Genomic DNA, 13717 nt, shown 5'->3' on the forward strand with positions numbered 1-13717 from the left:
ACACCGGTCGGTCTATGGCGGGGATCCAAATCATATAACTTGTAAGCCAGGGCAGTATTCTTTCTAGAATGCATAGATGCTTCAAGCTCAGACTTAAAAACACCCTTCAATACTGAGGGCACCAACATAAAGTTAGCTGAGGTGTAGCTATTAGCAGGGCTGTCTCAAGCCAGTTGGGCGCCCTGGCACCGTGGCGCGGAGATCGCTCCGGGGCCCCCGCGCCACCGAGACTACCCCTAGAGCCGGGCCTGGCTATTAGTTAGTACAGACACCTTGCTCTCTGGTTTTGAGGCTGACATTTTGTTAGACTGAGTTGATAATTCTAATGTGTGCATCATCTTACGTTTCAGGATGGGGGCACTAGCCTCTTGGAATAGTCTTATAGAAAATGATTAGTCTTGAACAGAACCATCACTCTAATAGTCGTCAACTTCTGCTTCTAGCAAAGAGGATGGAGTGGAAGGAAAAGGAAACTCAGCCTCAGCCTCTTTTCCCATAGAGTTGAAGCGGTTAGGGGGAAAGACTCTAATATCCCAAAGGTCTCTATTTGCCACTCTGTGAACCAGGAGAAAAGGCAAGCAAAAGCCACACACTCCATTTGCCACACCGTTGGGGGGGGGGGGGGACAGAAGCTACACACTCTCCTGGAGAGCCAGTGTGGTGTAGTGGTTAAGAGCGGTAGCCTCGTAATCTGGGGAACCGGGTTCCTCCACATGCAGCTGCTGGGTGACCTTGGGCTAATCACACTTCTCTGAAGTCTCTCAGCCCCACCCACCTCACAGAGTGTTTGTTGTGGGGGAGGAAGGGAAAGGAGAATGTTAGCCGCTTTGAGACTCCTTCGGGTAGTGATAAAGCGGGAAATCAAATCCAAACTCTTCTTCTTCTTCCTTGTCACAGCTGCCGACCAGGAGGATGAGGACAAAGGACAGGCATTCTGTCGCCACCAAAGCTAACCAGGAGGCTGTTCAGTCAGGGCTCAATTTCAAAGGCAAATTGAAGCAGGCAGGCAGGGACATAATAGAAACGCTCACTCCATTGCGATCCCAGAAAAATGGTGGCAGCCGCTGAAGCTGCTGAGGGAAAGAAAAAGAGTGTGCCGACAAAGGGCCACCTGAAAGTGGGAACGGCCATTGGCACTGCAGCAAGGGCACCGGTGCTGGAATTTATATATATATATAAATAAACAACTAAGGAATAAAAGAAGGGTGGGAAATAAGTGGAACAACCAAACATAAAGAGCAATGGAAAGGGTTTTTTGTGTGTGTATGGAAAAAACCACAACGCGTATACAAACAAAGAACTGTAAAACTAAAATGACAATAAGGGAAATCTAAAGAAAAAAGAGGGTTCAGAAACTAGTAAAAAACTTAGCTGAGTCAGGAGAGCTAGGAGGAACGTGCTGGCTACGTCTAGACAGGAAAAACTGAGAGAGTTCAGCCTACTTCCCACAAGTCTTTGCTCCTGTCTAGTGTCTCGCGAGAGGGTGAACACCCATTCCATTGGATACGACACCCCACGAACTAAAACACCAAGTTGTCAATTTTCTTTCTTCTTGACCAAATACTTTCTATTACACAAGGAAAGAAGGACTTGGGGTTTCAAAAGGTATTTGTTAGCTGATGCTCAAACCATGGTGACTGTGAATCACACACACTTGGTATCGTTGGTATGCCATCACATCAAGTTTTCCAGAGTTTCAATGGCTGAAGCAAATTGCCAAAAGCCCCATCGAGGTTATGGGCCTGGTTGTCACATGTTTTAAGCTACATGCATAAAGTTTAAGAAAGCAAAGCAAAGCACTTACCATTGCCTTTTCACTGAAAACCAGGAACTGTTCTTGCTTCCTTTTCACATTTTCAACTGAAAGGTGTTCTTGATCCAAAGGCCCAATATATTGTTCTCTCTCATTTTCAAACCAGACTTTTATCTGTAAAGAATACAAGAATTTATAGCTAGAAGTAACGAACAGTTCGTTTAGCATACCTTTAGAAAAATTGTGCATCTTCAGCTAAATAAAGTGGGTTTTTAAAAAAACTTATTTTAAAGCAAACTGCTCTAATGTTGTAGCATATATGATGCTATTTAGTTGCAACTGTGGCCCAAAACCACTTTAATTTATATGCATGTGCATGTGTTTGCATGCACACACACCCCAACCTCCTGCAGCAGTGTGGTGTAGTGGTTAAGAGTGGTAGACTCTTAATCTGGTGAACCGGGTTCACGTCTCCGGTCCTCCATATGCAGCTGCTGGGTGACCTTGGGCTAGTCACACTTCTCTGAAGTCTCTCAGCCTCACTCACCTCACAGAGTGTTTGTTGTGGGGGAGGAAGGGAAAGGAGAATGTTAGCCGCTTTGAGACTCCTTCGGGTAGTGATAAAGCGGGATATCAAATCCAAATCCAAACTCTTCTTCCTTCAAATGTTTCAACATGCATTGCCAGTGGTGTAAGGGGACTACTGAGAAAGTTCTCCTGAGGGCCAAACCATGCATGTTACTAAAAGCATCAGACGGCTCCCTCCCCACCCAATAACTTTTTAGGGAAAGACTTTATGTGACATCACCACAAAGGGAAGTGTGGCCTTTTTTGGTCTGTGGAAGGCCACATTCACACAGGGGTAATCTGCCAGTAGGAGGGGGCATATTGCCTGCTGGTGGTGGGTGAAGCTACAGGCAATTCTGGGCAGAGCCAGAGACAAAATAATTCTGGGTTAATTAATTCCCAATAAAGTGAGCTCTACTGGGTTTGATGGGGAAGGGCTGCAGCTCACTAGCAGTACATCTCTGTTCTTGCAGAAGGCCCCAAAATTCAATCCCTGGCTTCTCCAGGTGGGTCGAGCCATGCACCCAGTCTAGAATCCTGGAGAGCCACTTCTTAGTGTAGAGCAGGCACCCCCAACCTTTGGCCCTCCAGATGTTTTGGACTACAATTCCCATCATCCCTGACCACTGCTCCTGGTCGCTAGGGATCATGGGAGTTGTAGGCCAAAACATCTGGAGGGCTGCAGGTTGGGAGGGTACCTGGTGTAGACAATAGTTTGCTGGAGGGACCAATAGTGTGAATCAGTATAAATCAGCTTCCTATGCTCCTAAATATAAAGAGATATTCATTTTACTACAACGAATCAATAGAGCTACCATTCTGGAGAGCATGTGAAAGAAATTCCTTTTTGACTAGGCACATATTTGAACACACCCAGCAGAAGCCTATCAATTTGATCTCAGGCATTTGAAACGTAACAAAATTTTCTTTAATCAGGGGGAAACAATGAAAAAAATACCAAAAAATACCCCCAAAAATGTTTTGTTTACATGTCACAGTAAACCATGGATGGGGAACCTCAGGTCCAGGGACCAAATGTGTCCCTCCAGGTCTCTTGGGACTCTCCCCATGCAACTACCCTACTCCTCAGCCACACCCTTACTGGTCCTGCTCTGCACCCTCCTTGTGTGTTTCTGCCTGGCAGGGATGTGTCCTTGAGCTCTGGTGATGCCTCTGACTTGTCTGGATGGAGGATAGAGAGGAATGTGAAAGCGTGGGAGAAATTCACCTACTGTACAAAGGTGAAATTCACTGCAATCCCACTGTAATGCCTGACTTGGCATTACATTTGAATCAGGAATTGTGCATTGCTGTCCGGCGAGAGAATCTCGAGCTCCGTGTGCTGCTCTGGTTCGCCAGAAGCGGCTTAGTCATGCTGGCCACATGACCCGGAAGCTGTCTGAGGACAAACGGCGGCTCGCTCGGCCTATAGAGCGAGATGAGCGCCACAATCCCAGAGTCATCCACGACTGGACCTAATGGTCAGGGGTCCCTTTACCCTTTACCTCACTAACAACAAACCATAGTCTGTAGACTATGTCTCATAGCAAACTTTATTTAAGTAAATGTTACTGAGAGATATGGCATGGTCTCAGTCACACATTTAAGTATCAAACTAGATAAGACAACAGAAAATCTGTGATTGGATCTACCAGCTGTTGTTTTTAAAGCTGAAAAGCAGCTTTACTGACCTGTTCACAGCCTTCTTCAAATTTTCTCATTGCCAAGAGATTCTCTAGTTGTTGCAGACATTTATTAGACAAGAGAACCAGCCTATGAACTTCCTCATCTACTCGATTATACAGCTTCGTAATAGTCTCCATGGCATCTCTGTTGGAGAGAGGAGGAAACCGAGCATTGGTTAACTATATAGCAAATAACTACTGAAGCTACTAGAAATTAAAAGTGCTTACCTGATCTGTTTCAAACAGCAGTGACAAACTTCAGGACAGAGGCAATAATCCTACATAATACTGGTAATCTCTACCCCATTACATTATGTATCATTGTTATATATTTTTAAATTAAAGGCTGTGGTTCAGAGAAATGTGTAGCGAGTTTCACTTACAGAATAGAGTTCCCTCCAACTTCGAGTTACCCAATTCAGATTACAGAACAAGATGCCTTTGAGCTTAACAGAGTAGTTTAGGATATTAGCAGTGACAGAGAGCCTGCTCTTTGAAATGAATGCACCTCATGCTTATAGGATATGTGGCCTTTGCCCGCCGTTCTGGCAAAACACTATACAGTATTTAACTGTCACCTTGGATGGCATTTTCTCCTCTCTCTTTCTAAAACACAGTGTGATCATTGGTTCCTTTGCAACACCTATGGTGACATTTTCATTTGTTCCAACATCCAGATTTTTTAAAAAAAGCATTATTTCCCAACTGGCACCATAATGACAGGCTGCTTAACAATGCATAATGCAGTAATATTGACATAGGAAGTACCTACCTATAATCTTCTGTATTACAAAACTCTTCCTTTCTAAGCCTTGCAAGGACCGTCCCACCCTCAAGCCTTAAGGTGACCAACAGTTTATCTTCCAGAACGAGCTTCATCATCGTCTTGTGTTTATTCATTAAGTCATCAACCTCCTAAAAGAAAGAAAGAAAGCCTGTTTTGCTTTGCAAGTAATTCTGCAGCGAATATACCTGAAAATGCAGCATTCTCTTATTGAAGAACTCAGACCCAGCATTGGCAACCAGCCAGACTGGATACCACCCAGACCAACATTATAGTTTTTTCCTTACAAGAATGTGGTGGCACTGATGGAAAAGCACCAGACTGGACAATTCGTCAGGAGCCTCTCCCTGCCTGCCCGGCCACCAGTAAGCTCATGGGGCAGGGGCTGCCTGAGAGTCATCCAGAGGGGATCATCACAGAGGCACCCTGCAGAGAGCCCCAGATGGCCTCTTGCCCTGGGCCCCCCTAAGCATGGTCCCAATCATGCATTTCCATGACCTGATGAATGCAGCAAACAGCAATGCAAATATGTGATCCTATTAATATGGGTGGAAGGATGGAGAAAGAGGGAAAGAGAGTGAACTTGTGCGAGAGCGAAGATTGGAACCAGGAGACTCCTATCAATAGCTCTGTTTTTCTCCCAGCAAGCAGTGTTTCAAACTCAGTTAATTAGAGCCCGTGCTACATTTGAAAACACTGAACAAGGCCAATACTTACTTGTGCAGTACTTGGAGTCTGGATATTGCTGAGTGAACATAAAGAGTATTGCAAGAAAACAAGGGCCTCTTTGCAGTTTGTAATAAATGGCTCAAGTTTCTGGAAGTATAAGTAAAATAAATGGTTAAAACGGAACAGGAAATAGCATTTTTGCAGTTATTCGATAGTATTGATGAGCTGTGCTTGTGATAGGATGTGTCCACATGCACAAAATTGCAACATTAGGTATATTATTAAGAGTCCATGGAAATAATAAGCTATAGAGCTATAGATTTCATTAAATTTCAGTGTACTCTCTTTTCAAACTGGTTCAGCAATAATGTCCACCAATGTTGAGAGTTAGTATTGCCTCCTTAGCTTGCACTATGTGTTTCTTAGGACATACAAACAACAAGTCATAAAAAGGTTGGTTGTTTTTAATTCAGGTCATATCTAGTGACCTAAATTAAACAAGGCTGCTTGACTTTGAGAGGATCTTATACGAGTTCAAATTGGTTGCCTAGCATACTGGGGCATTAAAGCAGAGGGGCAGTGGGTTTGGGGAAACCCAGCCAGATGTCTCAAGACCTAAAACACATCTGGGTCAGAAGAAATGTTGTTGGGGAGAGCTTCAACATGATGTGCCCACTGCAAATCACCCTCCACCCTACTTTAGAGCTGTGTGGTACAATCAGTATTTGAAGACATGGGTCATACCACTATAAATCTTGTTTCAATATGAATTACATTTATAGAGTTCAACACCTTTGCAAATCCCTAAGGCACTGTGGTGAAAACATATAGCTGATCTGATAAGGGTTTTCTTCCACTGTGGTGGTCATGACAGCCCACTCAATCTGCACATTCTTTTTTCTAGATCCTTTTTTTAAAAAAGGAAGATTCACTGTCTGAGTTCAGACATCACAGCAAGTCATGGCTTGCACCAAGCGTAATTCACAATGCAAGTCATAGTTTGAACTTCCAAAATACTATAAACAAAACAAGCCATGATTTAGAGCAGCCTGCCTGCCTGCTTTTGTTTTTCATCTCCATTGCGCAAACAGCCTCTTGTGGTTTGTCATTTCCAAACAACAAGCCAAATCCTAGGTAAGACTCCTTAGCCACCATCCGAGATGATCCCTGAATTGACCCAAGAATGTTTACCTGGATCATTCTTTATTCTGGTAAATATTATTAACAACTAACTTTTATGACAAACTAAATGTTAACCAAGGCAAACGAAAATTGTTTCAGAAAGAGTTTCATTAAAAAGAGTTCCAGACCTTAACTCACCCTTCGAAAGCATATCCAGTCAGTATGACTATAAGGGAATGGTCCATCAAACTCTGCTGTCAGTTGGGTACAGTCAATGAATCTATGCAAAGCCTTGAGCGATGTGAGAACTTCACACTGTCAAACAAAGTTAACAGTTAATTAAAATAACTGTTAATTTAGTTAACTGTAAATTTAACTGTAAATTTAACTGTAAATTTAGTTAATTAAAGTTAATTTGTAGACATCAGACTTTTGAATGAGATTTGCATTGTGTCAAACAAAAGAAAACCAAGTCCCAGGATGTTTGCTGGATGCCTAGCAATGCACCTTAACATAATCTTGAAGAATTGCATCTGGACAAAAGGTAGCCTGGAGGCTTTCTTCATATATGGGGTTTCCCTTTTACCAAATTCTTCAGGAAGGGGAATTTGCATTATCTGAGTACTGGCATAAAGTGGGAAAGTAATGACATCAGTGTACCCACCCCTTCAGGGAGAATTCACTGAATGAAGTGCTTGGTGAATGAGGGAAGATGCTCACCAAATAGCCTGACATACGTAGCAGCAGCATAGCAAACTGACTCTCTTCTCTGCAAAGGAGGGTAGAGAACCTTTCTCAGCCTCTTCTGGGCAACCTTCTGAGGGTCGTGTGCCATTTGTGGGCAAAGCCAGAAGCAAAAATAGGCAAAGCAACTAATGCCCACTTGAGCTTTCTAAAGTAGCCTTGTGTGGACGTCACTCACACACAGCTCTCTGTCTTCCATCCCGGCAGGCAAGAGGCAATGTCAGAGCTCAAGGACACATTCCAACCAGGCCAAAACACTCAAGAATGATGCAGAGCAGGGGCAGTGAGGGGTGTGGGCCAGGGAAAATATCAAGGGCTAGACAGGTGGGCCTGGAGGACCACATCTGGCCCCTGGGTCCTAGGTCTCTCACCCCTGCTTTAAAGGGACGCTATCCCTCAAGGAGAAAAAAGTCCTTACTCAGTCTCCCTTGATCTCAGGAAGATGTTGTTGTAAAACTAGTTACCTATGCTGTCTGGCTCCCTGAGAGTAACATACCAGAGGCACTTACTGCAGAATAACTGTTGCGTAATTCAAGCCTCTTGTCCCAATATCAATTACAAGATTTTCAGGTGACTATGAAGATGGACAAGAGGCACTTAAGAGATTGTCTCTTCAGGTCCGATGCAAAAAGGGATCTAACCATGATGGCTTCTACCAAGAGTTCGGCCATGGTTCCCACTATTAAAATGGAGCATACACGGGCAAGTTACCTGTCAAAGCTCCCACCTGCTGTGCTTAGAATCGCTTTCACAGAATTGCGATTCCAATCGATGCCCTTGGCAGTGTTGGATGGACGCTACGGCAAAGTACATTATGAAAAGAGACTTTCTCTGTGTGGGCAACCCTGTGTGGAGGACCTGTGCCACTATTTATTGCAGTGCCCGTTATATCTAGACCCAAGAGACAGATTCATAAAACCCCTGTTTCCGAATGGAATAGGGTGGAAAGGGTGAAATGGCTGCTGAGCGATACTGATGACTTTGTAACTTATAAAGTAGCACTCTATGCGTTGGCAGCTAAGAAGACCAGGAGGAAAGAACTAGGTAAAATAGCAGTCAACTGCAAAGGGGATTCAGACATTTAATTTGGCACATTTTACTAGAGAACCTTCTGCTATTCTATTTTATGCATCAAACAATCTTAGTAGTTGAGACCGTGGTTGATATTGTATGTGTGGTGCCTGATGATTTTCATGGTTATTGCTGTTTTTCCTTTTGTTGTTTTTCTGAATGACGCCATGGCCTATGATGTTGTGTAATTCACATGAGCTTCCCACATTTAAAATTCTGTTTAAATATAAATATATACCTGAAATGCAACTTCTTTGTCAGGCTTAAAAGCAGAATCCTTATCAGTCAAGATCAGAACACTATGAATGGAATGAGGAACGACATTCTAAAAACAAAATGAATTTGATGAAATATAATATGCACACCTTATTTGAAATAAAAATTAAGAAAAACCAATAGCAAAAACCAACAGCAGCAGCAATCACTGAGGAGAATTCAGACTGGAAAGGCAGTCAGCAGATAATTCCAGCACAGTGGAACCTTGGGTTATGTACCCTCCTCCTTACAAATTCTTCAGGTAATGCGCTCCGCTAACCTGGATGTAGATGCCCCTAGTTGCAACCTTTGCCCCGGGATGCGAGCAAAAGTCGCGTGGTGGCAGTGGGAGGCTCCATGTTAAGAACAGACCTCCGGAACGAATTAAGTTCGTAACCGGAGGTACCACTGTACTCCAGAAGTAAACCCCGCTGGCCTTAATATAAATGTGTTCTGTATTTCACACAAAAGACTCTTTAGCGGACGTAGCCACAGTAAGCAGAGTGCTCTTTTTGATGTTGTCACCTGCTCCTTCTGAGAAAGCAAGGGAAAGTAGCAGTAACATCTGCACTTCTTGTCCTCTCTCTCTCTCTCTCTCTCTCTCTCTGGAAGTGGTGTGGGACTGGGTGACAGCAAGGAGGAGGAGGAGTGTGCACCTAGGGAGATGTCCAAGGGCCCCCAAAACCTGCAACTGGATTGACACCTCCCTTGCCTCACTTGCAGAAGGTAAATATGGCTGGCAGGTCTCCTGAGACTCATATATGGTGGTGAATCTTAATGCAGAGAGCCTGGTGGCAGCTGGTGGCTCAGGGATGGAGCCAAAGGGAGTGCAGCTAAGGGCAACGACACCTGTCATTAAAGTACTTAACTTTGGCTGGACAGTGTTGAAAGTTTTAACTCAAAAAGGAATGCTGGATGCCACTGTAAATTTTAGGAAATGTTGCTGTCCTCACCCACATCATTATAATCAAATATGGTATGGTCAATGTTACACACCCCACCTCCTTCACGTTCACCAGAATCTGCAGAGAGCCCAACTGCAGAGAGCCCAACTAAAGTTATGAACATTATAAATTGAATTGTTTCCAAAACACATTTTTTCTTCAAGCAAGGGAGCAGATAATAACATAAAGGCATCAGTTATACCCCCATTTCATAAGAAAATGTACAGAACAAACAATTTGTTTAGGAAATGCCCTTTACATTATTGTAGATACAAACTTTGATGCACTGTGAATTAATTTTTTAAAAAAAAATAATAATTCAAAAGTGGAGTTAATATATGGAAAATGCCAGATCCTTACAAAGAAAGGGATTATAATAAATAACAGCATTATTCAACTACTTTCAGCCGAGGCCAGAGTTTGCTAATACACTGTGCCAAAACAAACTGCCTTGCTTTCAGAACTTAATTCAACTTCTTGTGATGACTTGCTTTTCCACACGGAAATATGCCTGTCATATTGTAGGTGTATAGAAAATACTAAAGTCAGCTTAGTGGGATAATTATATTGCTGTGAACTGAACAATAATTAGCTTCCCCACCTATATAATGACTTGGGAACAACAAAGTATCTGACTACCTACTACTAGATGCTTTTCCCAGAACGTATTTTTCCAAAAACTGTAAGTATGTTAGCAGAAGAATGCTACTGAAACCCCATGACATTCAGTAGGGGGCTACAGATGTTGGAAAATGTGTTGCATGCAATGCTTTCAGGATAAAGGATGTGTGGATCCAAAATTGGCCTCCACAGTCACTTACAGACTCATTGTTAAAACCGTGTTTATGGAAGACAATCTTTCTTGGCTACAAGTGATCACCAAAGAAGAAGAAGAATCCTTAGTGCCAGCCTTTTATACTTCCAGGCCAAAAAATGAGAATAAATACTGGCAAATGGGTATAAATCAACCCATCACTATAAGTAGCATACATTGAATACCCTGAAGCTTAATGCTAGTAGTTTCCGGATTATCAACAGAAAAGGCCTGCTGAAAATGCCCTGGCTTCAAAGGAAGAAATACTGTTCATTGTCCCTGGACCAGATGGACACATAATAATTAGAATAATTAGAACAATATCTTTCCTTTAGTTTGTGATGCTAAATACATACACACCTGTAATGCTGTCAAGGCCTTGAAGAGGACAGCTACATTCTGACTTTTGCGGGCATCCACTAAAATAAGTAGCCCCAAAGAACGGGCATCCTTTCTGAAAGAAATAAGAGGAAGTTATTTAAATCACACTTACAAAATGTTTAGAATGAAAATGAAATACGTGGCCATAATGGGCACAGAGGAACATTAAATAGCAATTTACAGTGTGCAGCAGCCATGAAAAAGGCAAATTCCATACTGTAAAGGTAAAGGTAAAAGGACCCCTGACCAGTCGTGACCGACTCTGGGGTTGCGGCGCTCATCTTGCGTTATTGGCCAAGGGAGCCGGCGTACAGCTTCCGGGTCATGTGGCCAGCATGATAAAGCCGCTTCTGGCAAACCAGAGCAGCGCATGGAAATGCAGTTTACCTTCCTGCCGGTGCGGTACCTATTTATCTAATTGCACTTTGTGCTTTCGAACTGCTAGGTTGGCAGGAGCTGGGACCGAGCAACAAGAGCTTACCCCGTCGCGGGGATTCGAACTGCCGACCTTCTGATCGGCAAGCCCTAGGCTCAGTGGTTTAACCCACAGCGCCACTTGCATCCTAGGGATCATGTGCTAGGGATCATTAGGAAAGGAATTGAAAAGAAAATTGCTGGCATCTATAATGCTGAAATCTATGATGCAACTGAACTTGGAATAATGTGTACAATTCTGGTCACATCGTCTTAAAAAATGATATTGTAGAGTTGGGAAAGGTTCAGAAAAGGGCCACCCAAATGACTAAGGGGGAGGGAGCAAGTGACTTATGAAGAAAAGTTGCAGCATTGGGGACTTTTTAGTTTAGAGAAAATGTGAGTAAGAGGTGATAAGATGGAAGTTTATAAAACTATGCATAGCATGGATAAAGTAGATAGAGAAAAGTTATTCTCCTTCTCATAACACTACAACTCGTGGATATCCAACAAAGCCGGATGTTGGGAGATTCAGGACAGAGAAAAGAAATTACTTCTTCACGCAGCAGCAGCACATAGTCCAACTATGGAACTTGCTCTCCCAGGAGGCAGTGGCAGCCACCAACTTGGAAGAATTTAAAAGAGGATTAGACAAATTCATGGAGAAGGAGAGGCTACTAGCCAGGATTGCTCTGCTCTACCTCCACAGTTGGGAGGCAGCAATGCTTCTGAAAACAAGTTGCTGGAAACTTGTGGGTGGGAGAAGATTGCTCTTGCGCTCACGTTCCTCCCATAGGCATCTAGTTGGCCACCGTGAGAAGAGAACGCCAGACTAGATGGGCCATTGGTCTGAACCAGCAGGGCTATTCTTATGTTCTTATATAGATGCTTGAGCTTGAAGAGAACTTGGTGCCAAGACCTGTTACATACAACGGAACTTCAAGGGACACCAGCTAATTCACCCCAAAAGAACTGGTGCGCCTGTGATCATTTGTACATGTGCTGAAATCATAGCTGCCAAGTCTCCCGTATTCCCCAGGAAATCCCCGTTTGTCCAGCTGCTCCTAGCTGGAAAAAATGGATTTTTTTTGTTTCCCCCCAGTTTATTCTGGCACGGCGGTCATTTTGGAACTGGGCGGAGCATGCTCAGAAGCGACTTTTGATGCTGCTCTGCCCAGTGCCAAAATGGCTGCAGTGCGACTTCTGGCGCAGCGGCCATTTTGGAACTGGGCAAAGCAGCATCAAAAGTCACTTCTGAGCATGCTCCGCCCAGTTCCAAAATGGCGGCAGCGCTACTTCCAGTCTGCTACTTCCAGTCTGCTACTTCCGCCCGGTCCCTTATTTCTCCGACAGCAACTTGGCAGGTATGGCTGAAATTAGCTGAGAGGCAGCACATGGAGATCCGTACTGATCCTTGCAATGTTCCTTAATTGTTCTCATTCAAAGTGGTTGGGGCAACCGAGTCACATGGGTGGGGTACAATAAATAAATAAATAAATAATAAATGAAATAACCACAGCATGAAACATTCACACCAGGCTGACCACACTCTTGTACCTCCAACAACTGCAAAGAAAAATGAATTTCAACTGGGGCAGCCTCACATCCTCGCTGAAGCCCCTCTCACCCACAGCATAGGAATAGGAGCCCTGCCCTCTGCTGTATCTAGTTACTGTTACACCCTATATAAACAGTGGTTTTTAGTAGTTCTTCTGTTTTAAGCAAGCTATTATTCTAAGGCCTTGATGAAAATTGAGTCTTAACTCCTCTGCACTACTGGCATGAACGTTACACCAAAAACATGAATGGTTGCTGCTGCTTCTTACCTGGGAATATTGTGGAAATACACTAGAAGTTGTGTGAGCTCACTGACTCTCGAAGGTTCACATAACCAAGCACTATTACTCATGCAGACCTGCACAACTGCTCTTCCACCACGATCCCGGTTTCCTACGAAAAAATTATGCATAAAAATGAATCCTCTGTAATGATGTCCTACGCCTCTTGAGTGTCTTCTTTCCCACAAACCAAATCACTTTGCCTGCATGGGTAGAAGTGCTCCTTTTGAAAGCTGAGACAGAGCGTAACAGATTCTTTTGTGGGGAACTTTATGTTGGATTTTTTGAATAGTCAAGTTACTTTAGAGCCGGTCTAATGTAAATACTATCTGTTTAAGAGGAACAGGTGTCGGTGATTTCTGTTAATTACTCACAGGTGTGGGCTCTGCTTCTTGTATATAAGGCTCTGCCAGAAAGCCTTCTGCATCTCTTAGTTAGATCTCTTAGTTGAATGTATCTCTTAGTTAGATCTTTCAGTTTGATTCATCTCTTAGTAGTTCACTCTCTCAGTTGAATGTATCTCTTAGTTAGAACTCTCAGTACGATTTAACTCTCAGTTAGAATTGTATCTCTCAGTGAGATCAGTACCTTAGTTGGAGAATACTTAGTTGATTCTCAGTTGCTCTCAGTTTAAGAGATTCCTTAGTTGAATCTTAGTATGAGAGTTGTTTAGTTA

The 13717-nt window shown here is 43.3% G+C and overlaps 1 protein-coding gene across 3 annotated transcripts in view; it reads right to left on the minus strand.

The window, feature by feature from the left end:
- The window catches only part of PLEKHG4B (pleckstrin homology and RhoGEF domain containing G4B), a 123606-nt gene that overhangs the window by 42739 nt on the left and 67150 nt on the right, over nucleotides 1-13717 (minus strand). For all 3 annotated transcript variants that reach the window (XM_088654928.1, XM_088654929.1, XM_035134775.3), the window contains 8 exons: nucleotides 13030-13153; nucleotides 10769-10862; nucleotides 8634-8720; nucleotides 6779-6895; nucleotides 5507-5605; nucleotides 4778-4920; nucleotides 4012-4150; nucleotides 1805-1927 (listed from right to left, as the gene is read on the minus strand). In XM_088654928.1, the coding sequence (XP_088511054.1) occupies nucleotides 1805-1927; nucleotides 4012-4150; nucleotides 4778-4920; nucleotides 5507-5605; nucleotides 6779-6895; nucleotides 8634-8720; nucleotides 10769-10862; nucleotides 13030-13153 (926 nt within the window). The remainder of the gene's footprint in view (nucleotides 1-1804; nucleotides 1928-4011; nucleotides 4151-4777; nucleotides 4921-5506; nucleotides 5606-6778; nucleotides 6896-8633; nucleotides 8721-10768; nucleotides 10863-13029; nucleotides 13154-13717) is intronic.

This window comes from Zootoca vivipara, chromosome 12, assembly GCF_965207765.1.
Source record: "Zootoca vivipara chromosome 12, rZooViv2.hap1.1, whole genome shotgun sequence".
Classification (NCBI taxonomy): Eukaryota; Metazoa; Chordata; class Lepidosauria; order Squamata; family Lacertidae; genus Zootoca; species Zootoca vivipara.